The sequence below is a fragment of the Chenopodium quinoa genome, unplaced genomic scaffold (genome assembly GCF_001683475.1).
Source record: "Chenopodium quinoa cultivar QQ74 unplaced genomic scaffold, ASM168347v1, whole genome shotgun sequence".
Lineage (NCBI taxonomy): Eukaryota > Viridiplantae > Streptophyta > Magnoliopsida > Caryophyllales > Amaranthaceae > Chenopodium > Chenopodium quinoa.
Genome location: NW_018742914.1, coordinates 6,109,175 through 6,135,348, shown reverse-complemented (window position 1 = coordinate 6,135,348; position 26,174 = coordinate 6,109,175). Strand labels below are relative to the sequence as shown.

At 33.3% G+C, this 26,174-nt stretch overlaps 1 protein-coding gene across 2 annotated transcripts; it reads left to right on the top strand.

Annotated features, from left to right (window-relative positions):
- The first annotated feature begins 4,342 nt into the window (after positions 1-4,342).
- On the top strand, positions 4,343-25,926 carry LOC110728033. Of its 2 annotated transcripts, XM_021907638.1 has the most exons (19): positions 4,343-4,541; positions 4,881-5,545; positions 8,571-8,771; positions 9,719-9,802; positions 11,090-11,149; positions 13,267-13,311; positions 14,102-14,301; positions 14,433-14,921; positions 15,102-15,189; positions 15,297-15,491; positions 15,574-15,663; positions 16,256-16,318; positions 18,996-19,070; positions 19,838-19,888; positions 21,679-21,756; positions 22,361-22,495; positions 25,005-25,112; positions 25,219-25,284; positions 25,460-25,926. In XM_021907638.1, exons 2-19 carry the CDS (start codon positions 5,216-5,218, stop codon positions 25,532-25,534), a joined length of 2,433 nt encoding a protein of 810 aa, XP_021763330.1. In that variant the 5' UTR covers positions 4,343-4,541; positions 4,881-5,215; the 3' UTR covers positions 25,535-25,926. The 2 variants fall into 2 exon arrangements, with proteins under 2 accessions (XP_021763330.1, XP_021763331.1); XM_021907639.1 differs by lacking the exon at positions 4,343-4,541 and having other exon boundaries at positions 5,455-5,545; positions 8,626-8,771.
- The last annotated feature ends 248 nt before the right edge of the window (positions 25,927-26,174 follow it).

Sequence of the window (26,174 nt, the reverse complement as noted above, 5' to 3'; positions counted from 1 at the left end):
TTGATTGTTGAATGATCTAACACAAACTTGAATCTTATTAGAAGCTAGATGACTAAACTAAAAGCATATATATATATATATATATATATATATATATATATATATATATATATATATATATATAATTTGACCTAAGCTAAATACAATTGGGATTGAGAATTGATCTAATCTGGAAAGACACAACTTGATTCATGTTGTACAAAAAACTTTTTTATTTAAATATGATTCCTGATTCGTACTTGCTTTGCATTAAAGTCGATAATCTCTTCATCTGAATAGAACCCAACCTGAATTTGAATTGAATAACCATTTACCAACTGTAACTACAAGTATATCCTTACAAACTTGACAAGATTTAAGATGTTAGCTTGTATGTTCAGCTTGCCCCGATCAAATTGAAAACAAGTCATAGAAGGGTAGTTGTTAAACTAGTCAACATTGACCTAAATTGAGGTTGAAGTAAATGAATATAATATAGTTGATCTATGCTAAATAAATGGAGAAACATGTTTATCAAACCCCTATCAATCACAACATTGATAAGAATTATTGATATTTTAAGTTGCAAGCTTGATTAAAAACAATTCAATTAATCTAAAGCAAACGTATACTCCTTTCTCATAAGGAAAAAGCAAATGTGTATTTTTAAAATAGGAGCAATAGGTGGAGATTTTATGTTACTTTTCATATCATATATAAAGCTGGAAATGCCTAAGTCATACATATGATTGTCATCATCCTTTTACAAAGCAAAAGATCAGTCTTCAACTCTTCATTCTTCGAACAATACCCCAATTTTGCAAATTTGGTCCGTCTTAAACAAAACGCATGACTCTAAAGTCACAACAATGCAATTTTGCAAATTGCAACTACCCACTACTAGAGACATTAGCTGTGTTATTGACTAGTTTTTCATGTTGAACCAATATTCGCAAATGGAGTCAACTATATAATATAGCAATATTGAGTGCGATTTCTAAACTACTTTTTTTTTTTAATCACATAGCAACACACGTGTTGACAATTAGCGGATAGTTGTAGCATATAATATTAGTTGACTTAACTAATTAGTAAAATTATTATTATTTTTTTTAAAAAAGTCCATTTGTTGTATGCATGTTCTATAACTTTGTATTTTTCTCCATTTTTTTTAATCCAACTTTTATTCCTAAATGATATTTACAAACTTCAAAAAAATAATACTCTGTGACAAAGAAAATTAAAGGAAGTACATAGCCATGTTAGTAAGGAGTATTATCTTAAACTAGCTTTTTGGCCCGTTTAATGTACGGGTTATTACTTGGGGTTAATTATTTGAAATAATTGCTTTATTTTTAAAAGTTAAAGGAAAAAAAGACCGAGGGTGGTAAAACTGTGAAAGAAGATGAAGGAATTTATTTAGATATATATACCTGAAGATTGTGAAATATGAAAAGATATATTAGTTTAAATTATATTTAAAGTCTAAGAGATGAAAATATTATTTTTATTATAATTCATATGTTTATGTAATAAGTACTAATTAATTAAACTTTATTTTATTATGGTGGAAATGGAACACTTCATTTTCTTACTTGAATATAAATATTAAGAGAGGTGACATGTGTTATATATGGGGTATTGAGTGACTTGTGATGCCATGTGTCATATAAAAAATTGTGGTTTGTGTTTTTAAATACTAAGTATAGATTTATCTTAGTATAATTTTTTAGTTTAACAACTTTTTTGATAGCTAGAAAAACATTTAATTTTTTATTTTAAATTACCACCCTTTAAATTAAATAATGTTCACATTACCACCCATTTAAATAATCCGGTGGATTTTCCGTTTATAGGCCCCACCTAACACTTATTTGGACCATTTTGACTGATTTTTTCCCGATTTTTCTCTTTAAAAACGCTCTCTAAACTTTAATTCACATTTCTTTCACCAAATTCTACCAAATTTCAAAGAAAAAATGTGAACTGAAGTTAGGAAAACATTTTTAAAGAGAAAAATCGGGAAAAAAAACAGTCAAAAGAGTCAAGATAAGCGTTAGGTGGGGCCCACAGATGAAAAATCCATCGGATTTTTGAAATGGGTGGTAGTCTGAGCATTTATTTAATTTAAGAGGTGATAATTTAAAATAAAAAATTAAACGGGTGGTTTATTCAAAATGGTTACATTTTTGGATGGTAATTTAAAAATTTTCCTTTTTATTAATATTCTAGTTAAAATTATTAATAAAATATAAAAAGTCGATAAAATTCACGTATCGCACCATCTGCATGTCCATTGACGAGATAAGTGTGATCCCAAAACGTTTTACAGAGTAGCAGTTTTAAAACTTCTTAAAATCGGGAGTTTAAAAAAAAATAATAACGTGAAAGATCAAAAAGCACAAACGGCAGCGTAGTTTAATGGAGAGGCAAATAAGAATTAAACAGTTTCCAATAAATTCCCATTAAACCGGGTAACTGCCATGTGCCAGTTAATTTCCCCGGAAATGCTCCTTTTAAACTCCCACTCGCCATTTCAGCGCGTCACATTTAACTGCTTTCTTTTTCATAATCCTACGGCTGTGATTCAATATTACAGATCGATCCAACGCCTCAGATTAACAGGAGTAGTAGTAGCATGTAAAGTGGGACCCACAGGTTAATTTAGCCAGTTGTCGGTTACTGTTTATAGAGACCTTACTGCTAAGCATGTTTTAAGGGAGCTTCTATCACGTGCTTAGCTGCTGCTCCCTAATCATTTTTATTTTTTTAATTTACTAATTTTAGATTTAAATAAATTATTAATACTCGTATTAATTTATTTTGGCTGCGTTTGGTCAAAGCATTTAGAACAACTTTTATGAATATGCTTAAATGTTTAAATAATTGAAATTGGTGTTAGGTCTTTATTAGTGTGGATTTTTTAATAGGATAGATTATGTGGTCAAATTATCACCAAACTTTTATTTTTATTAATAGAAATTTCATCAAATTTATAATATTGTTTAAAGTGCGTGTTGTCTAGTTAGGAGTGATTGGTCTAAATCTCTAATGCATGGTTTGATTAACTGGTTTCTTCAAGGAGACAGTTGGGATTATGTTATGCAAATCTATGTTTTGATTTTAACAGATCTGATCTTGCCCTTCTTGTTTACACAACATGTTAAAACAAATGTGTTTAAGAGCTATACATTTATTGGCTTCCATATAATTTTCATAGGAAAGTCTCCTACTAATCTACAATATAATGGTAGAACATCGTCCTTAACTATATTGTGATGTAATTTTATCCTCAATCATTAATGTTACAATATTATTCAATAGTCAATATCCCGTATACAAAGAATGATAGGAGCTAAATGAATTTTATTAGTACAATATGAATTATTGAAAAGACATGATTGCATTGACATCATGACATGGACACATTAGGCTCATTTCTAAAATTAAATTATGAATATACTCGCATATATTACCATAATACATCATCGTTATTAAGAGTGAAGAATCAGCTCAAGTGGTTAGTGTTTCCCTTCCGATTTCAAGATATATTGGAATCAATTATCATCATCCGTCCTTGTAGTTCTCGAAATACCAAATAAAATAAAATAAAAACATCACTGCCATTACATTTGCATATTAAACAAATCGTTGAAAAAATACTAATCATATCATATAAATTACATAAATATCATTTGGTATGTTGCATCATATTCGGTAGCATATTAATTTGCTTTTCGCTTCATTCCTTAAAATAAAATTATCCTTTTTCGAAATGTGCCTTTAAATTTTGCCTAGTTTCCTTTTCCTTTGGTTAAAATTGTGTATGTCATAATTTTCATGTATACACTATATAACTTAAAGGAACAACAATAGTAAAAACCTAAGATTAGATAATCAAAGTTGTCAATATTTGAACCAACAATAGTAAAAACCTAACATAGAAAATGACTTTCATATTCTAATAACACCTAAATCCAACTTTTTAGTACCAAAAATTAACCAATTTTAGCAACTAGTACAACAATACCATCTACCAATTACCATCATCAACAACAAATTTTTTATCCAAAATATCCTAATATCTAAAATAACTACTTGTATGATTTTCCAACGTGGCCATCCATATTCCAAGTGACCAAGTTCAACATTGGTTCTTGTGGGTCCCATTTGATCACCATTATTCACAAAACAACATTCTCTCAATTTCAAAGGGTCTACCAACAACAAACTATTATCATTATCTTATTGTTCCTAAATGATAGTAATTAAAAGCTTTAATATCGTATTCTGTCTTAAACGATTACATCATTGTCTTTCGTGACTCTCGTTTATTGTCAAAATAAAAATAGAGGACACTAATAATAATTAAAAAAAGTTCTCAATTGCTGAAGTTGAAGTCTTGACCTTTCTATGCTTATTACATCCTTCCATTTTTGTCGACCTTTCCATTACCTCCTCCCCTCTTTCTTTTTTTCTCTCCCTACTTTTTTCCTAGTTTTTCTTCCTATCTGAACTGAATCTCTGCTCAATAATCCTTAACCCTAGTAAACTTCAAAAAGGTATGTCAATTTAAACTTTCCATTTTTGTTAATTTTTTTCCTGGGCAGTTTTTTTTTTTGTTTCTTCATTTGGCGGGTGTTGTAAATGCTGTAATATTTGTTGATTTGTGATTTTAGTGATTAATTTCAAAAAATATTTTGTACCCTTTGCAATTTTTGTTCATGTTATTTAAATTTATTGCTTTGAAAAGTTAAATGTGTTGATTTCCTCATATGGGTATCTAGAAAATGACTAGATAGATGGATGTTTGATTGGATTTTTATTAGTTTTTGTATATTTAATTTTTATTTTTCTGGGTTATGTTGATTTCAATGTTATTTTTAATCTTTGACATACAGGAAATTTGATCGTGCAAGTTACAAAAGGAAGTAAACTTTTTTGTATTCAATTTTTGGTAAAAGTTTGTGTCCAATTTCTGTTTGAGCAGTGTTTGGGTTGGAGGATCATTGGACATACTCGAAATAGAATCGGCTTTTTTAATTTGGTGGGGGTCTGTTTATTGCGTAATTGGGCTGCTATAAATCATAGAATTGTTGATTTTGGTTTGGTATAATCTGAAGAGGGGGAGTTTTCGATTTGCTGATTTTAATGGTATTGGGTTTTGCCAACTGATATGGTAGTGATGAAGAATTTGGTACATGAATGACGTAGGATGAGCTAAGATTTTAGTGAAATGGAGTTAAAAGGGGATGTTGATGTACCTGAAGAACGACCATCTTCGCCGCTGTGGGTTTTGCACCAGATATCTGAGGAGGCAGTTAGGGTGGCAAATGAATACCTGAGTAGTGCAAACACATCACCAGTTTGGACGGGGCACAAACGAAGTCAGAGTGAAGTTGTAAACCATACACACCGGCGAAGTAATAGTTTCCAAAACTTAAAGTCTCAGATATCAAAAGCTTGGCGGTGGGGTGGGAATACACAGTACGAAAATGGAAAGTTTAGTTTCAATCCTGAGGTGCTGGCAAACCAGAAACGCCAGTGGTATCAACTTCATACCCAAGTATGTTTATACTGTATAATAATTTTTATTATATGAAAAGTCTTTCTGTATGTATATGATAATTATTTGCTTTACAAAATAGATATGGTTGCTATGTGATGCAATATATGAGGCTTTTCTTTGAAGAGGGAACTAAATAGGTGTAGACTCTAAAGATTTTGCTCCAAATGGGAGGGTAAGGGTCAAAGATTGGAAACCGAGGTCTAAAGAATGAAACCACTCTATATTTCCATACCAGCTGTCAATTTGAGGTTGATGAAAATTGAATCACAGGTGGGGGCTCAATCAATGGGGTTACCACACTTGATTTTTATTTCGCAAGTATATATGACTCTTGCCCATTTTTATTCACGCTGCATTTCAATAAGTCCGTGACCACTTAGGATCTAAGAGCATTTATGGTGGACTAGTTGCTATAATAAGCTTATTCTGAAAGCAAGAATACCCATTTAGTTTAGGCTAATATCTGTAAATTATGGTATGAGCCGTATGACAGATTATTATTGGTGCAGATGATTATGCTAGAAATTAATTTAGTTTTAGTGACTTATAAAAAAGTTTTTGTGTTGTGCATTTTCAATTGAATTTGATTTCAGGTTGATGTTTTATGAATTTCGACAGGGAAATTTAAGGTCTATATTATTAGTATTTATAAGTTTATATTGTCATATTACATGTTTGCTTTGGAGTCCTTTTTCTTGTGGATGGTCCTTGTAAATTGTAATTGGGTGTCCATTTCCATATTTGAAGTATTGTAATCGCTGCTAACTAGCATTAGCTTTTAATAACATGAAATTCTGGCTTCTTGTGTCTGCATTGTTGGTTTTTTGAAGACTCAAAATCCCTTGAAGGTTGCTGTATCCTATATCTCATGAAAGTTCTATCTTGTAGCACGTCTTCTAAAAGGATTTCAATGTATCTGTCATCTGAATATAATGCTGTCCCCTCTCTCTTTCTTCAACTTAGAAGCCTTGCTTTGTTTCTCTTCATCTTGAAGTTGCATCTTTATATCTTTCCAAATTCAACTTTCACATTTGCTGAAATAAGAATTAGTACCACTTGTGACAGTCTTGCACGGTTTCAATTAATCTTTCTGCTTGGCCAGAAAAAAGAGGCGTCATCTTTTCAGTTTTGATGAGCTTTCTTGGATTCAAAGCTCACAATTTGTCCTTGCTTACTTCAGCCACATATTGTAATGTGTAACATTTGTGTTGAGCTTGAATAGAATAGCTTAGATTCAAATTATTATCTGATAGCTTTTCTTGTTTAACATTACTGGTATGTCCACAGACCTTGAAATCGAAAGATGAGAATAACCCTTTTGGGCTGAATTGGAAGACAGAATTTGTTGACTTAGGTATATGAGATTACACGTATTGGAGTCCGACAAAGTTTTGTGCAAGTTGTTGGCCTTTTCTTATCCTCGAGAACCTATAGTAGTATAGTCTGTAATTATGTTTCCCATGTTTTTTTTTTTCTTTTCTCTCCCATGCATAGTTGATTCCTTTGGATTTGCTTCAAACTTTGAGTCGTTCATTGAACAATGAGCAGAGCTGATTGATTGATTTGTCACTTCCTAGAGTCCCTACCGCAAAACCACTCTTTTTCATGGGGACTGTTTAGTATTTAGTGTTTACCACATTAGCCCCCACCCCACCTCCTCCTCTTCCCGCAATTACCACTGGATTCATTCTGTCATCTGTGTCATGAGACTGTTCCTGGCTTATTAGACTGACTACAAGATGTTGACATGAATTATGATTTAGTTAGTCTTAAGCTTATCTTTTGCTATGTTATACTTCCCCCATTCGTAGATAATTGCACCATTAAAAACAAAAGTATCAAAAAAGTAGCACCATTTCCCTAGTTGGTAAATATATTATGGAAAAATATCATAGTGCCCATCATAATTTCTTTTATTACCAACTCCCATGCCCCATCTTTATTTCCCCTCTCTCTCTTCAGTCTTTACCGGTCCTCTCCATTCTCTCTAGCCAACAGTTACAACCACAACCTCCACCTTTGTACCACCATCACCAAGTATATCCTCGATCACAGTCAACTATCAGCTGTAAATTCATCCTTTCCCACAGCTCCAACGACCCAAATCCACCACGAAAACCACTCTAAGTTTTTTTGTTTATGTTGCTGGCGTGAGTAATTCAGCAAAATTAGAGTGCTTGGTGTTCGGTTTTGACCTGAGGTCTTATATTTACCTCAACTGCACCACCAAGTACTTAATTTAGATGGTTTCGGTATAATTTATCAGTCATCACTAATTTAGGTGGTATTAGGGCATGAAATTTTGATGAGTGTGTTGGAATGGGGGGTGGTGCGTGGTGCGTGATATTGTGGGTATTACCTGTTTATAACAACTTGTTCATTTACATCTCAATTATCATTTGTGATCAACCTGATGACATTTGAGGCGAAGCTTTATAGGTTAGCTTCATAGAAGGAGATCAAGAGATAAATTTGCAATCAATATTATATCTGAGATTTGTTGCATGTGTCTGAATCTGAGTCTGCTTATGTCTAATTTTCTCTATCTTGAGTTTACATGAGCTGTGTTGGTGCAAGTAGCATAGGTGAGTACTGGACTCGTTGGAGATGTATGTGAAAGGGATGGCTCTTTTTATTATTATTGGTTTTCAATATACCTCTTGAATTTTTTACTTTTCTATATGAAATAATATGAATTAGCCATAGTAAAGGCAAAGTTTTTCTGGGCATATAGTTTATGATGGGAATGCTGCTTTCTTGTATTGATTGAAAGTTGTTAAAGATAAAATGATTTGCTCATAGGGTCAGCAAGGTTGATAAACTAAGTATGCTGCTAGCTTGATGTTTTTGTCCTTAGCTCTAGGTTGTTCCTTCCACTTTCATGGTGTGTAGGGGGAAGGTCAGGGTGGTAGTCAACGGTGTTTTCACTTTTCTGTATTTCTCTTATGCTGTTCATCGACATATTTTTTAATCGTACTTTTTCATTTGATCTTAAATAACTTGCACCGTGTGGCTTCCTCAGGATCGTACCCAATATCAGGAGCCCACTTCATTATTTGAACACTTCATAGTTACAGGTCTACATCCTGATGCTAATCTTGAAGCTGTCGAGGATGCCTTTGCTAGAAAGAAAAGGTGGGAGGCAGGAGTGGCTAAATCAGAAGAATTGGATGGAAGATCCTTGAATTATCGTGGTCCCTCATCTCCCGTGCTGGATCCTCAGGTTTGATCCTGAATAATTATATGTATCATTTCTTATTCTTGTAGAGTATTCAAGGTCTACATATATATAAATATAAATATATATATATATATATATATATATATATATATATATATATATATATATATAGGGGAAGACTCTCGTGAGAATTTTTCTTATATGAGAATTTTTCTTATGTGAGAACACTCTTTATGTTCTAAATTTTTACTCGTATGTTCTAAATTTTAAATCTGATGTTCTAAACTTTTTTTTAGGTGTTCTAAATTAAATCAAATGTTCTAATTTATTACTCACATGTTCTAAACCATAAATTAGTTAAGCTTGATGTCATAAATTTTAAATAACTTGTTCCAAACTTTTAACTTTTATGTTCTAAATTTTAAAACGTGTGTTCTAAGATTTTTAATTATATGTTCCAGATTTTAAAGCGTATGTTCTATTTTTTTTACTCGTATGTTCTAAATTCTTTACTCACACTTTCTATATTCAATATCAGTTTGTTCTAAATTTTTATTCACATGTTCATAATCTTAAATCAAGTGTTCTAAATGTTACTCATATGTTTAAAATTTCATAAAGCAAATTTTATAAATTTTTAATCACTTCTAATTCTTAAATCAGATGTTCTAACATATTACTCACACAAATGTTCTAAATTATTACTCATATGTTCAAAATTTTAATTTGAGTCACATGTTCTAAATTTTAACTCGTATGTTCTAAATTTTTACCCACATGTTCTAAATTTTAAATCAGTTCTCATATAAGTATGAATTCTCACATATGGACCTATTCTCACCGGATCCCTCCCCTATATATATATATAAAATTAGGGATAATATTGGGACAATGCTAGTCCGAGACTCCAAGCTACATTTTTTGAATTTGCATGGACTTGTTTAACTCATGATTGTGATTGTATGTAATGATGTACTTTTTGCGTGCAGATAATTTTTAAATATCCACATGGGAAGAGACTGCCTATGCGTGTTAAGGATTTATGTGCATTTACTTTCCCCGGAGGTGTCAAGGTTTTCGTGCAACTCATGATTAATATTTTGATTTTGCATTTGAGTTATTTGTGTCAGAATTAGTGCAAGTTGTTTGGTTTCATGAAACGTAACCTTTAGTTTTGCTTAGAATATTGTATCAGACTTGCAGTATGCTTCTCTATGAAAGTAGTTTCCTTTTATTGATTTTTATACAGTATTTTAATTAAAACTTTGCTATAATTAGTCATCTAATGATTTTGATACTTGTTTATGAACCAGTTATCTTTGACCTCTGAACTAAAGTCTTAAAACAAGTTGAATATAGCACACTCTTGACCTATGATCTTATCAACATTGCCCTTAAAAGATGCCATGTTATAGTTTTATTTGCTATTGCCTAAATTTTTTGTACTTTAAATGCTTTCTTAGACAGAAAATTTTATGGTATGTTTCTGAAAGATCCAATAGCTTAATGTCTATTGATATTATAATTCAAGTGCTTCTAGAATTTCAATATGAAGTAGAGTTTTGGGTAGTTTGCTGAGGGATATAAATGATTAGAAGATGGATACCTGGTCTTAGAGGTTAGTGTGGTTTCCATTTCACTAGGCATATGAGAATGTCATTGCAGGAAGGCAACAAGCCCAACACTATTTTTTTGCTAGATTGAATTGTTGGCACTGTGATTTGGAGCTGAATATCACCTTCATCTGTAGCTCTGTTGAGCATTAAATTTTGTTTAGCGACCTTAGATTTGTTTTCTTCATGATGTTGTATGATAATTTTTTTATTAATTTTTTCTTTTGCTATCATCATCAATTCACCATAGTGTCACGATTGGAAAGTCACCATGACTTCTAATTCTAAGCTTTTCTGGTGTATCTTGTACTGATATGGGAATTTCCTTTGCCTTTTATTTAGTACTAGATTAAACCCTTTGCAATGCACAATTGTCAAATAATTGTAATGATTGTAGATTTTACCAAAAAAAAAAGTATGAAATAGACTCGGTATTAAAAAGTATGAAATATAATGTTTCCAAAAAAAAAAAAGTATGAAATATATGTGAAAGAAAATAATTAAGTATGTAATACTTATAATGAGCAATTTGATATTTAAAAAAAGTTTATTTTAGATTTTGTACAAATCAAAAGTCATAATTTAGATACAAACCTTATTTTTATGTAAAGATAAGTTTTTTAGTAAATTATTTTGGAGGGAAAACTTTTTATTTTATGTTGCCAAGTGTCCTTCTAAGTTCGCCTTTAGTTTAATGTAATTGATTGGTGTGCCTTTTGTAATATATGTTTGTTTGTTAAACTACAGGCTCGGCTAATGGAGAGAAGTCCATCCCTGAGCGATTTGAATTCACTTGTTTATGGGCAGGTAGATTCTGTATTTCTTGCTATTTTGTTACTGAAAATTGGTATCTCATGCACTCATTTATACTCCAAGCCTCCAAGGGCTAATGGTTAATTGGTTATTGCTGAATATATATTATTTCTTGTAGATTTTACATTTTATAAGTTACACAATCTTTCTTTTATTATTTCGTGAAATGAAGTTTAAACAATGTCACCTGTAAAATCCCTATTAGCCTTGCTATTTGAGGACCCATTCTTATGTGTGGAACTTAGGTTAAATTTGCCTTCTGTTTGTTTTCTCATTTCTAACCTCAAATAACCAAAATTTTGAATTATAACATAGGTGGCCTTTAAATACAGTAGAATTATTGTAAAAAAGGTGAATAAATGCACTCAGCACCTGTGATTGCAGTTAGTTTCTTCCTGAGGACTTCAACCACTTTGATATGCAAAAGAGGTGACTCCCAGGCTCATAGCCATGTAAGCACAGGAGACAGACGTCTGGGGAAGTGCATCTGAGGGTTGTTGATTCTGCATTTTATCACTAGTGTAGCCTGTACGAACTACAAATATGTTGTTCATGCAAAGGTCTCCTCTTTGACAGTTTCTATTCCAATTCTATTCCAATTGTAAGTGGCCAAAGGGAAAGGGTGTTGCATGTTTGAGATTGTTGTAAATGATTGGAGATGTTACCAATGAATAAATGCCATACAAATTGCCCAATATGCTATTACTAGGAAAACAAAGTCCCCACCATATCAACGAGTCCATCTCTCTTCTACTCTTATTTCTCATGAAATTGCTTGATAAAGTATGATCCTTCTTTTTGTTGGGCTATGAAGGGGGCTTTATGAAAATTCAAAGATGGTGAAGATGAAGGACAAATGTGAAAAGAGAATACTCTTTTGTCCACAGAGACTTCTATTATGACCTAATTTAACCTGCTAACTCATTCAAAATCTAGCCATTGGGGAAAAATATAGAATATGCTTGGGTTACCAACATCCATGGGCTTGAGTAGGAAGATTTAATATCTGCCATTTTGTCACACCATTTCATGGGTTCTTGTTATTCTTTATCACTCAATTCATGAGTAATCTAAAGGGGATATTGCCAGTATGCCACAATCATTGTGCAATAAAAAATAGCCTATCTCTTCATAAAATTGGTAGTTCTGAAGACTATCACTCTATTTAGATATCTAGAAGGCAAAAGAAAATGAGGGAAAGAGAAGGATGGGGAGGGGAAAAGTAAGGTAGGAGGAGGTGGAACTTTATTATTCCTTTAAATCTTTCCAATTTCGGAGGGATTGTGTTTATTTAGGAGGAAGGGAAAATGGATCCCTCCCTATCCCTCTCCTTTCTACCCACGACCTCTTATCCAAACAAGGGAACGTGTACCCCTCTTCCCTTGTTTCTTCCCCTTTCTTTCTCTCCATTCCCTCTTATCCTAGCAAATTGTATTTCTTCATTGGAATATTCATATAATCTTGTTAAATGGAGAGAATATTTATGAATTTTGACATTTTAATGGAATGAAAATATTCAGATGGGTGATGACAGTCATGACACAGTATCCTATCTTTACCTTTAGTCACCAACCCATAACCTTTCTCATTTTAGTCCTTATAACCTCCTTGGCCACTACTAAGATTTATAGGTAAAAACTAAATCCTTCTTCCACGTACTCTGATTAAAATGAAAACCAATTGCCTTATATGAATGACCACCTAACCCTCTAGTTTACTTTGATACAAAATAAATTACACATCCATACCTCAATGCTTAGCATTATCAACCATCTCATTAGCTTGCAATGAGAATTGCATGAAAATAAAACTGTGCCTTCAGATAGATTACTTTTTTCCCACCATTGGAAGTTACCATTTAAGCCTTAGGAATATCACCATGTTAAAGATCGCAAAATAATTGGCTACATTATTTAGTACTAAAATTTAATGCTTGCACATTTTGCTTTAAAATGGCCACAAAGGCTTACTGTGGTAATTGGTGTGATGGCTGATAGAATTACAACTTGATTTATGCTTGTTTAACGTTAATTTATATTGTATTTGCAACTGTTTATGTTATACACCATAGAAAATCTATCCTAGCTAATTTTAATATTTTAATTTTTCAGGAGCATATGGGTAGAGATGATTTGGCATTTGTTTTCTCATTGAAGGTAAACCATTACAGTCTGAAGTAAGACGTGTTTGCAGAGTTGTTTCTAGTTAAAGTACAATGCAATTTACAACTTGGAAATTGAATATATCATTATCTTAACCCCCCTCCCCTCCCACCAAATAATTTAAAGCGTCATCGTATGTATGCTTGATCAATAATAATATTACTTGTGAAGCAATTATCTGAAAAATGGCGATTATAGTAATTTAACAGGATACCATCGTGTCATGCCTTGTTTATTAATATTACTTCACAAATGGGGCTTGAATCTGTTAATGGGAAGCTGCAAAATATGGTGACAGTTTTTTTTTTTAATTATTATTATTATTATTATTATTATTTTATTATTTTTTTTTTGTTTCCAGAGAAATACAACTAACATTCATAAATAGGATTTCCAATAAGGTTTCACAACTGTCAACTGTATAACGACACAGCTTAATTGAAATTATTAGCTGACAAGCTATAGCATTGGTTTGTCTTCGCCACAAATGAACTCAAAATTCTGTTGGTTTTCTTATACTTGCTTCCCTGATGAACCAAATACGAGGTTGAAAAGTGTTAATATTATGGTAAAGCTGTACCAATTGAAATATTTTTTTGTTATATTGTGTTTAAGATCTCGTATGCAGTTACCATTTCATTAAATTTGAATGTGAGCACCTCCAGTATTATTATTCCATACTGAGCTTTTATTATATATTGCTTATTCTTCTGAACCTTGTGTGTGTGTGTGTGTGTGTGTGTGTGTGTGTGTTTCGATACTGAGTTATCTTATCTTGAATTAGGCTGCAGATAATGGAACACTATATGGTGTTTGCCTGCATGTACCAGAAATTGTTCAGAGGCTACCTGCCATCCTGGGTTCTTCATCACCCCTGTGTAATCCATCTGTTGGAGGCAGCCGGTTTCTGGTCTCCGCACCCCGCTGCTACTGTTTGCTTACTAGAGTTCCTTTCTTTGAGCTGCACTACGAGATGCTCAACAGGTTAGGATATATCTACTGGACTCTGTTGGTTTCTGAATGTGAAAATTGAGAACAATTTCACCTTCCATGTTCTTTTCTATGCATTTTGCTTGTCCAGTTTATGCAATTGAATTCTTTGTCTTTTATGGCAGTATAATTTCACAGGAGCGTTTGAATCGTATAACACAGTTTATTAATGAAATGAGTCTTTGTGGCTACTCTCCTTCCCCCTCCCCTTCAAGGGGACCGTATGGAAATCTTGACTCACCTAGTAAGGAAACAGAGTGGATGTCATCAGCGATTCCTGTTGATAGTGCAATAGCCCTCACTGCTGCTGCTGCTGGTATTATAACTGAAGATGAGATCTCATCTGCGTCTTTGAAAATTGGGGAAACTCTATCTCCATCAAATGCGAGCGAGGCCTCAGATTTTGGTCCTTCTAAAGAGATAGACCAGGAGGGGAAAAGAAATTTACAAGATTCTGATGATCTTGCTTCTGATGCATCTGAATGCTGTGCTAATGGTTTTACTAGACCATTAGAGAATTACGAAAATGGTACTTGCTCACCTGAGGCTATCTTGTCATCCCAGGCTGACAATCTGAAGCTGGAGAGAAGCAATAGCTCTCTGTCTTTGTACAGGTATACCAGCTTACACTGTAATATTGAGTTAGATACTATAAGCCAGGTTGTCCTGATAACATTCATGCACCTTCCAAGGTCTCTCTTGCATCATGTTTTTAGTCCTTGCATGCATACCCGCTGTGGTCAAATTGCCATAAATTCAGCACAATCTATAATCATACTGGTCTGTTTTGACAGTTCAGTGAGAAGCATGGATGAAGATGATTGTTTTTCAAACCAGGATAGTGATTACTCAGGCGATTTCATGAGTATGGAATGGGCTAAGGTTTGTTTACCTTGTTCATTTTCTAAATGAAGACCTTTACTTGTAATCTGTGGCAGTTGTCCTTTGTTGTTTAAAAGAAGTTTGATCTGTTGTATGCTGTCTTACAGGAGAATAAGAATGATTTGCTACAGATAGTTTGCACTTATGGGTCTCTTCCTATTCCTTCACGGGGGAACGAAGTAGTTTTTCAGCCACTTGAGCACCTGCAGGCCATCCAGTACAGACGCTGTTCCGATTCTGATCTTGGTATAGATGAAGTTTCGTTAGACATAGAGTTGTGTGATCCAGTTAAATCTGCTGAGGTATGCTTTTTCATGGCTCTACTTTATAGTCAGGAGTAGCTTATATCAAGGATTGTTTGTCTTAGTGTTGTTGTGACTTCAGGCCAATGCAAGATTAGCAGCTGCAGAGGAAGCTGTTGCATTATCTGTTTGGACCACTGCAACCATTTGTCGAGTGCTTTCTCTTGATAGTGTATGTATATGCTGACTTATCCTCGCTTGGAGGGCTTTGTTTGATAAATTAAAGTGATAAGTTCTGTATAACTATCCCATGCTTCATTCATTATATTATTTGTCTGTATTACAACGATCTAGAAGATTCCATTTATAATACGAGACCAAATGAACTCTCATGTAGAGATTTATGTATAAATGAGTAATAGTTACATAAAAGATTTTGTTCTAATTTATACACTATTTAACAAGTGATAAGGAAATTTCAAATATTTTTATTATGAAAATTTTGCATAGAAATAGCATCTCCCTCCTTGCTCTCATTTTGTTTATATTTTAACCTGGCAATTTTTAATCTGCCTGGATTTTTATTTTTGATGTTTCTATTGATTATTATATAAAAACTAAAATTTTGTTGCTTTTTTTTAAAAAAATAAATTTATGGACATCTTTTTCTTTCGCGCATTGTATTTCTCTGGCTGTATATTGGTATTTATTTATTTTTTATTTTTATCTTATATTTTTTTTATAATGCCTATATTTTTTTTTGACATACTGATACCTTTTATTGCTTTATCCATAAATCTCACCATCTACAATCTGTCTTTCAGATCTTGGCTTTGCTTACTGGAGTATTGTTGGAAAAACAAGTGGTTGTATATGGATCTAATCTGGTAAACTATATTTGTAAATTCTATTTTATAGTTTTTATTTGTTTGAGAATAAAACCTTTCTGATTTCCCTACATTGTCCCCTTTATTTTGGGGTCCATTGAAGTGCATTTAATGAGTGGTGTCCAATTATTAACCTGATTTTGCAAAAGTCTAGCTCTACTGGTTTGTATCTTGATTCTTGGCTCACTTGGTCTTGAAACTTTGAATGCTATCGTGCACCTTAGGAAACTGTAAGCAACCTTACTGATTAGGATTTTGTTATGAAAGGAGAATATATTGTTTTTAGATAAGAAAAAAAGAGTACTATTTAACTATGGCCGCAAAAGGGAAGTGGATCATTTAATTAATTATGGAGGAAGTATAATACATAGTTTCAGGATTTCTAGAATAGCTTTTGTAGTGAAATGAGAAATTGAGAATCTATCCAGGCTTTGTACTGGAAGGGTTAAATGAAGGGGAAGATTAGACTTCCTTTTTCTGAAAACTTGAAAAGAGACGAGTTCAGTGCCTAGAGCGATCTACATCATTTCTCCACACTGACGCTAGAGAACTTTAATCACTGTTCTACCATTACACTTCCTCCCTTTTTTTTTTAAAAGCACCGTTTTGTATGGGCACAAGATTTAAGGAAAAGTGTAAAAAATGGAGAATGTCATATGTGCCCATGTGAAAAAAACAAGGATTTTTCGTAAATTATCACCCTAAAATTTAACATGTGTTGAAATAACCACCCATTTTTGTTGAAATTTAAAATAACCACCCATATTTTACAAAAGTGTAGGTTTTACCACCCCTACCTATACTCCGGCCAGTTTTTCGATCATGTGCCTCACAATTTCATTATGAAGAACCCTAATTTTCAATTCAAGTTAAATTGAATGAATCAAACAACGATTACATCATTAAATTCCTAATAAAACACATTCCAAACAAAAAATATCGTATAACTTGAATTCTACTGCATTAAACATGCAAAATAACGAAAAAAATAAAAATAAAAATTAAGTGTGATCTTCAATTACCTTGTTGTACAAATTGGTGTAAAAAAATTTAAGTGCATACTTCAAAGGATTCGCTTGTCAATTTGCAAAACTTGGAGTAAAAATTGGTAGAATATGTGGAAAAAATGAAGAATTTTAAGTTTGGGAGTAGTTTGTGAAAGAAGGGAGGAAATAAATCGAGAAACAACTTTTATAAAAATAAAAAACAGCCGTTATGTGGGGCCCATGCTCGAAAAACTGGTCGGATTATAGGTCGGGTGGTAAAACCTACATTTTTTGTAAAATATGGGTGGTTATTTTTAATTTCAAAAAAAATGGGTGGTTATTTCAATACATAGTACATTTTGGGTTGGTAATTTACAAAAAAATCAAAAAACAAATAAGTGAGAAAAAGTTGGGTATAATTGTTGTTGTAACATGTGAACAAGGGTAATTGCGGTATTTTGTGTGTGAACACAAGCAAAAAGTGAATAAAACATACAAGCTAATGATTCACTTACCTATGATAGTTATAGATGTTTTTTTGTTTGTTATTTTTTTATTATTTCTAAAATGTTAAACTCTAGTTATTATTCTATTTAATACGAAGTATGATGTATATTCATATGTGTTAATGAAAAATATTAGGTTTTTTTTTTTTTTTTTTTTTTTTTTTTTTTTGGGACAAGAAGAAAAAAAATTTCATTAGTTGAAATATATCTTAAAACTACATATTATGACAATTTATTAAGACTTTATTTAGTATAGTATTTAAAATTTGGTTTGTTAAACGAGATATATCAAACTAGAGCATTTTTTTGGAATAAAGAGTATAATATATAGCCATGAATATGATGGGTGTTAGATTATTTGATTTGCACCTAATATAAATAAATTATGTACTTCATCCTTTCTTTATTTGGTATGTTTTATTCACTTTTTGCTTGTGTATATTTGTAGCAATAAGGTTTTTTGGAGTATTGATTGCAAACTATAGTCTCATTTCCTGTTTTGGATCCACCGTTCAGGGTTTTATGGATTTGGTCAATTCCTGGGTGGCTGTGTGGGGCAATCTGGGAAGAGACCTCCAGTGAGGTGCTTGTAAGATAGAGTGTGGGCAACAACTTGTTAACTTGAATGGGTTTTCCTGAAAGTGTATCCCTCTCTCTTTTAAGGGCAGGCCTTTACTGAACCTTTCTATTGTATATTTGACTGTAAACATTGCTGGTAGTTTATGGAAATCATATAAGGTGATAAATAACAGTAGGATTTAGGCAAGAGTACAATTTTTGATTCTTAGATGGCTACTTGGCTAGTGTGGTTTATCCTGAGATGTTAAGTGTCTTCTTGAGTTTTGAAGCGTGTTTCCTAGCACTGTACAAAGTGTGTCCTATGTCTCAAGTGCTTTTATCGCTTAGCATTGGCTCGGAGTTTATTACCATTCTGTTATTTGTGGGATATGAAAAATTGACAGTGCTATCTTAATTTCGTTTATGAATGATAGTGAAAGCATATAAAAACTAATCTGCCCTGTTACTCATTTACTCTGGACCTGTTATGCAACATTTTGTATCATACAAACTCTAAGACATCACGTAAACGCAAAGAAGTTAGCTCTTTGATATTCTTGTGTTTTTTATTAATTATGAGATGTTTATCTGTTACTGCTTCCTCACCGCTATATTTGAATTTTACAGGGTGTTCTGTCAGCTGTAGTGCTGTCCATCATCCCTATGATTCGTCCATTTGAGTGGCAAAGTCTATTTCTATCAGTAAGTGGTTGATATTTGGAAATCACCCTTCCATTTCACTTCATTTTGTGATTTACCGTGGAATTATTTGTTTTCGTAACATCTTCCTGCATCTGATCTGTCCCTGTTCACATATATTTGATCACAATGTTTGTCCAAGGGTAGAAGAGTTGGGCAGGGGAAACATCTGTTGTGCATATGTTTCATGATAGATATATTGACAAGTATCTCATAACAATGGAACTCAAGATGATTTAATTCCAAACTAATTAAATATTTATATAATAGAAATTGCATGGTATCAGATATTAAAATACTTGGCCCAAAAACCTCTCAAACTCTATGGCAATTCTTTCTCTTCAAATTTATATTTCCTGTGTCTTTGCGTTTAGTTATGTTTATATGACAATTATGAAATATGAATAATTAATGGCACACAAACTGAAATTTTATCATATTTATTGTGGAGTAATAAATATATGGGATTGAAGTTGGTGAACTTTGAACAAAAAAACAATTTGGGAAATCTGTGTCTGTATGTAGATGAGGGCTAAGGCAGATAATCTCATGTCCTTAGCTGTCATGTAACTATGTTGTCTACAAATGAAGCAAAGTCAAGTGCTGTTCAGATCCTGACATTTTATAGCTAACCATTGTTGATTGCTAAAAGTAATAATATCAAGAGCATCTTAATGTAGGTCATGAGATTGTGATTTAATGATTTTATTGTGCTAAGCGTCGTGGGTCACATCTAATTGTTGTTTTTTCTGATATTATCATTGCTGCAGATTCTCCCTGTGAAGATGCTTGATTTTCTTGATGCTCCTGTACCTTACATTGTAAGTCAATTGCATTTAGCCTTCACATTCTAGTTTTTAAATTAGTCTTGATGCATCTTTTTCAGGATTTTCATTAGAGTGCACAAGTTACAAAAAAAGGTGCTTGTTTGTTGATAATGACTATTGCATTGTCTTGCTTTTATCATTAGATGTATTTACTCATGTGTCTGTTTCACATTAAATTTCCTGCTTACTGACGCTATTGCATATTAAATGTCTTGCTTTAATATTGAGATGGTATTGTTCATCATGACTCAATTTTGAGTTTCTATATGGAAGTTTCGCTGACGAGAAACCCTCAAGAGTAGCATCAAGAGTAGCATTTGGGTGTGTTAAAATTTTGTTCCTCTCAGAGTTTATGAGATGATTTAGGAAGTTGTGTGTAGGTCACTTTTCCTATATTTTGATCTGTGCATCTTTCGATTCTCATTTCCAAAAGTTTTCACCTGCCTCTCGTTCTGTAGCTTACTTTGCGGAAAGCCATCGTCCTTAGGAAGATAAAGCCATTGTGAGTACATGTTTAAGTAGGGTTACAACAATCTGTGGACAAATACATGCACACAATGTGTACAGTGCTGTATATGAAACCATCTTTTTCAACATTGTAAGGTGGCTGTGTGTGGTGCATTGTGATCTGGTCTGGTTTCTTCATCACCCATTTTGGTGCATTGGAGGTTACTGAAGTTTTAGTGGGAATAAGGGGAAGTTGATTTTAAAAAATCAGGATGTCTAGCTGTAATTTAAGTTCTGTGGCTAGAGCGAAATGGTAGGATGTTCAGCTATAATTTATAGGCAGTGATATTTGTGGCGCACTTAACTTCAGTGTGGTGCCTTTCTGTGGGGGTTTCCTTAGCTTTCTCCTGAGATAATTTCAAGCATGGTTGGCAGCGGCACACTATTCTTGTATAATATTTCGTGTATTGTCCAGAGTTTTTATTTTATTTTTACATTTTAAATATTTTTATTGGATTGGAGAATGGTTAGGGTCTTTACCTGTAAATGGCTCGACTCAACCCCCTCAATTTCCAGTGTTTTAGGAAGCAAACGTTATATAGAAGGTGAGGGTTCCTTTTAAAGAGAGTGATTTTGTGTGGTCTTTGGCAGTGAATTGGATTAATGCTACTGACATGCTTAGGTTTTTTCCATCAGAAATTTGTATGCTTTGATGGGCTTCCAGTGAGTCATGTTCACATGTATTTCTACATTGTGACATGGCAAGTCACCTCTAGAGGAGATTGTTTGTTTTGCTTGCAAAATCTTGGGTTTTTTTCTTTAGTGGTTGTGGATTGGGCGATTGGCTGCTGATCAGATTTTGAGGGTTTTGTAAGGTTGTGGCTTGTAGAGAAGTTGTGATAGCAATGCTTTTATGGCAGTCATGCGGCGTGTGTAGCTAAAGCAAAGCTCAGGGGTATTTTCAGAACCTTTCAATTATTATGGGACAAAGCCACTTATTTATCTTCGTTATGAGCTAAGGTGACTGAGGATTCTGAGAGTTACTAAATGGGGACAAATTTTCCTCTTTGTGTTGCACTCCTTACAAAACTAAACATTTAATGCCTTGGTATGGGCTGCTAATCTTGCTATCCTTAGGAAGCCAGAACAGAATGCCATCCTATTTCTTTGGAAGCCTCATCTTTCAATACTCTCCATACTTATTTTGGGTTTGTTTAAGAATTTGGTATATTGACTTGTAAGTGAGAGTGTTAGTTTCGTGTGTGGTTATTGATTTTCTGGATCGATGCATTGCAAATTGTCATCCTGATGAAGCTCTATTTAATTTTGGTTTGCAGGTTGGTCTAAAGAATAAACCAGCAGACATGAAGATTAAGACTTCTAATCTTGTCCTTGTTAATGTGGCAAAGGACCAGGTTTGCACTCGTTTTTAGATGTTAACATATACATTTGTGTTAAGCTTGTCATGGTGTCTGAATGAAAATATATATGTTGGTAAGCCATGAAATTTTTTATGTTGTTGTTAGGGCTGTTTGTTTATAACATTTACTCGTGGCAAGAATGATCTATGGGTTTATATATGTTGGGTGAAAAGCTGCATATGTTGGGTGAAAAGCTGCAGGTGGAACTAAAATATTTGATAGAAAGAAAAGAGCTCCTGTGTAGTTTGGCTGACAAATGTATTAACTAAAACTCAAATCGGAGTAAATTATAATTTTTAGTAATGCCAAACATTGTAGGAAATTAATAACGAAAGGTGGGGTGATGAAATGAAAGGACCTCAACCTCAATTGGATTGATTCTGAAAAGGACCTTTTGAAATTGAACTCTTCTACAAAATTTTTCCCTGCACACTCCTATCCTCTATCCCAAATTCCAGCTTCTGATCCCCAATTCCATGATGCTTGTCAATTCTACTGATGCTAGTGTTGTCAGTTTTTCACTGATATGGGGAGTCAGTGTTGTCAGTTTTTCACTGATATGGGGAGTCCTTTTTCACATTTAAATATGTTGATGCAGGTAAAAATGTGTTCCTTGCCCTTGCTTCCTCGACGAAAGGAGCTCTATTCTGAACTTCGTCCAATTCATACTGCATTGGCCGGTCATTATATGATGGCTGAAAAGCACCCTGTATATAAGTGCAGTGAGGAGCAGGTACTTTCACTTTTTTTCTAAAATAGCAAGTGTGGTTTTGATATATAATACTTTGTATTTTTTTTATTTAATTATTTTACGAGAGAGATGATTTTTGCTTATGACTTATGTAAGGTCCGTAATAATAGAAAACACACACATGCCGGGGATCTTTTATCTTGTCTTGTGTTCTATCTTATCTTTTTGTACCTTACACCTTGCCACATTATCTTTTTAAATAGAATCATTTGCTGTTCACAAATTTTTGTATGTGGCCAGCCATAATTTCTATTTTTTTTTTATTTTTTTTAAATACCACAAGTCTTCTCACTCCTCTTTTCTTAACTTGTTCTCCAAGCCAAACTACACCATACATCACCAACAACATATCTCTACTCCACCCATTTTCTCAGCTTCTTTTTCAAGCCACACCACACCACACATCATCAACAACCATATCTTTACTCTACCCATTTTCTCTCTCCTCTTTGCCAAATTGCTGCAATTAAAGCCCGAAATTGTAGAAATTGGGTGTCAAATTGCTGTGAAAACTTGCAATCAATTAACCTTAAGATCATCAACAACATTTGAAGTAGTGAAATTGATGAGAACCAGAGAAATGCGAGCTTGTTTTCTTCGTGAAATCTTAGATCGAACATTCTTCGTTAAAAATTCAGCAACAGAAACAACAATAGTAATATGAGTAGATTGTAGAATATTTGTAGGGTGCGACTGATTTGGTCAGGGATTACTTGTAGGGTGTTATTGGTTTGGTCAGGGGTTACTTGTATGGTATTACTGGTTTTGGTCAGGGGTTACTTGTATGGTGTTAGTGGTTTGGTATAAGTAACCCTTGAATAAGTAACTCATACAAGTAACCCCTGAAACAACTCATATATGTAACCCTTGAATAAGTAACTCATACAAGTAACCCTTGAATAAGTAACTCTTGAATTAACCCATACAAGTGACCCCTGAAAAAAAATACAAGTAATCCCTGAAAAATACAAGTAACCCTTGAATAAATAATCCATACTTACAAGTAACCTCTGAAAAAAATACAAGTAACCCCGGGTAATCCATACAAGTAACCCGTGAAAAAAATACAAGTAACCCCTGAAAAATACAAGTAACCCTGGAATAAGTAATCCATACAAGTAACCCCTGAAAAAAAAATATACAAGTAACCCCTGAAAAATACAAGTAACCCTTGAATAAATAATACATATTTACAAGTAACCTCTGAAAAAAAAAAAAAATACAAGTAACCCTTGAAAAATACAGTAACCCCAGAATAAGTAATCCATACAAGTAACCCCTAAAAAACAAAATACAAGTAACCCCTGAAAAAAAAATACAAGTAACCTCTGAAAAATACAAGTAACCCCTGAAAAAAAAAATACAAGTAACCTCTGAAAAATACAAGTAACCCCTGAAAAATACTAGTAACCCTCACAAAACCAGTAACCCCGTTATGCGCGTGAATAATAACTCCGTTATGCATGTCTGGGTCTGTTATTTTCGCTGACTAGGCAGCAGGCCACACGGTGTGGCCTGCTGCACCAAAAAAAGCTCTGTTTACTGTTTAGTTTAAAACAATCTGTTGCTGATGTGTCAATAATGAGAAGCGATGAGCTAGCAAAGGGAGACTAAAAGAAGCTTTTTAAGAGCACTCTGAATGCTATTCGTTCTGCATTGTCTGATTTGTACCGGTTAATCGAGCTGGTGGATCTTTATTTATCATGAATTAAACTTTTCAAGTTATTTTAATTAATTAGGTTAACATAAACCTGAAACAACATTAGTTGGGCTAAGTTTAGGCCAGGAACCTAATGATAGCTTTTCAAATTTAATATTCTTTAGCTTGAGGATTTTCTTATTTGATACTAGGGAGAAGTTCATGGGAAGCATCGTCCAGCTGTTAACTCCAGCTAATACTTGATTTCTTTTCTGGCTCAAAATAAGACTTGGGACTTGTCTCAAATTTGCAAAAAGAATAATTCAAAAAAAAAAAAAAAACCTGTATTATGGGAATTTTCCGCTTTTATTGTTCATTATGAGCTCATTTCCCCCAATTTGATGGAAAATAATTCTCATAAATTGCTTCCTTTATTTTTTTTTTTAAAAAAAATTAAAGATAAAAATCTCTTAAATGGGCAACATAGGCTGTGTTGGAGTTCCAGTTCTTTTTTCATATCATAGATTCATAGTCCCTTGGCCTATTAATTGGGATGAGTAAAAGGTTGGAGGGGTAATATGAACCTAACCTATGAATCGTGTTTTCTAGCTTCATTTTTTACATGTATTCAGTGTTCTGCATGTCTTTAGGCACAGAAGATTAGATTTATGCCCTATACATATGTAATTGCCTAGAACTTTCCGCTCTAAAGCCCTTTCTTGTAAACACATTGACTTAGCATGCTACTCCATATCAAGTACATGACCTTTGTCCATAAGGTTCCAAGAATGAAATCCTCTCTACTGGTGTCTTGTTCTTCAGGCTATTTTAAATTTCTAGATGAATTTACAGGCTGAAGCTGCCTCACGATTTGTAGACGTCATGAAGAGATACATGGAGTCCTTGTGTGCAGATTTAAGGTCCAATACGATCACCAGTGTACAATCAAACAACGATCGAGTGAGTGAAACTCTATTAAATTAATGCAGTTAGGCGGGTGAATAAAAGGGTTGAATTATAATATGAAATAGCAACAAGGATCTTAATTCTCGTGTTGTACTTGCAGGTCTCACTACTTCTAAAGGATAGTTTTATTGATTCCTTTTCTAGCAGAGACAGGCCATTCATTAAGGTTTGTCCTTTTGAGCCCCTTGTATCAAATCAGTTTGCATCTTATACACTTCGGTTTCTTAGTTCTGTCATAACCGTCATTGTTTAGCCTCTCTTCTTCAGGCATTATAAAGGTCAAATTAAATTTAATGTTGACAATTAATTACATCCTTTGCTTATGCTCTTTGGTTTTGCAGCTGTTTGTAGACACACAAATGTTTTCAGTATTATCAGACTCTCGTTTGGCAACCTTTGAGCACGAGACGTCATAATTTAGACGCAGAAAAGCAGGCAAGATAGAAAAATATGCTGAATGCTCCCTTGTCAAGCTATCAGGCAGTTACTTGCAGTTAGATAGGTCTCGTGGTGTTTGTAGGTAGTACATGATTAGGTTTACTCTTTTATTCTCACTTTTTCTTTTTTGATGGGGCGGGGGGTTGCAAACAGCTAGATCTGCATAGTTTCTAGCTGCTGTTATTTGGAAAGAAAGGAAAGAAAATCTGTAACATAGTCTCATAGCCCAAGTAACATATATGCTATTCAGGGAAAGTTAAATCCCTATATTCATTTGGAAAATTGTCTGAGCCGCAATCAAGCGCCTGTGGTTCTACCTAATGTAAATGTTATTTATCCATCCAATAAAATTGGTTTGATCTTTCACATATTGGTGTGTTGTCTTACTGATTGAGCAATACTTTTGGGCATCTTAGTGATTGAATGTGGTGTAATTTGCAATCTTGAGTTTTTTTTTTTTTTTTTTTTTCTTACACCTGGTTATCAGTTTGACAGAATATGAATATACAGTAACTGCTTGTTCGGTTGCTGCCAATGCCTAGATAATGTTAATCCAACTCGATTTAATTTTTTTTTTTTTTTTTTTTTTTTTTTTTTTTTTTAAAAAAGTTTCTATCA

What these genes read in the sequence shown, in the direction of transcription:
- LOC110728033 (XM_021907638.1), top strand. Translation starts at nt 5,216, where the DNA reads ATGGAGTTAAAAGGGGATGTTGATGTACCTGAAGAACGACCATCTTCG. An exon ending in ATAAGTGCAGTGAGGAGCAG is followed by an intron (nt 22,496 to 25,004) that starts GTACTTTCACTT and finishes ATGAATTTACAG; the next exon opens with GCTGAAGCTGCCTCACGATT. An exon ending in TACAATCAAACAACGATCGA is followed by an intron (nt 25,113 to 25,218) that starts GTGAGTGAAACT and finishes TTGTACTTGCAG; the next exon opens with GTCTCACTACTTCTAAAGGA.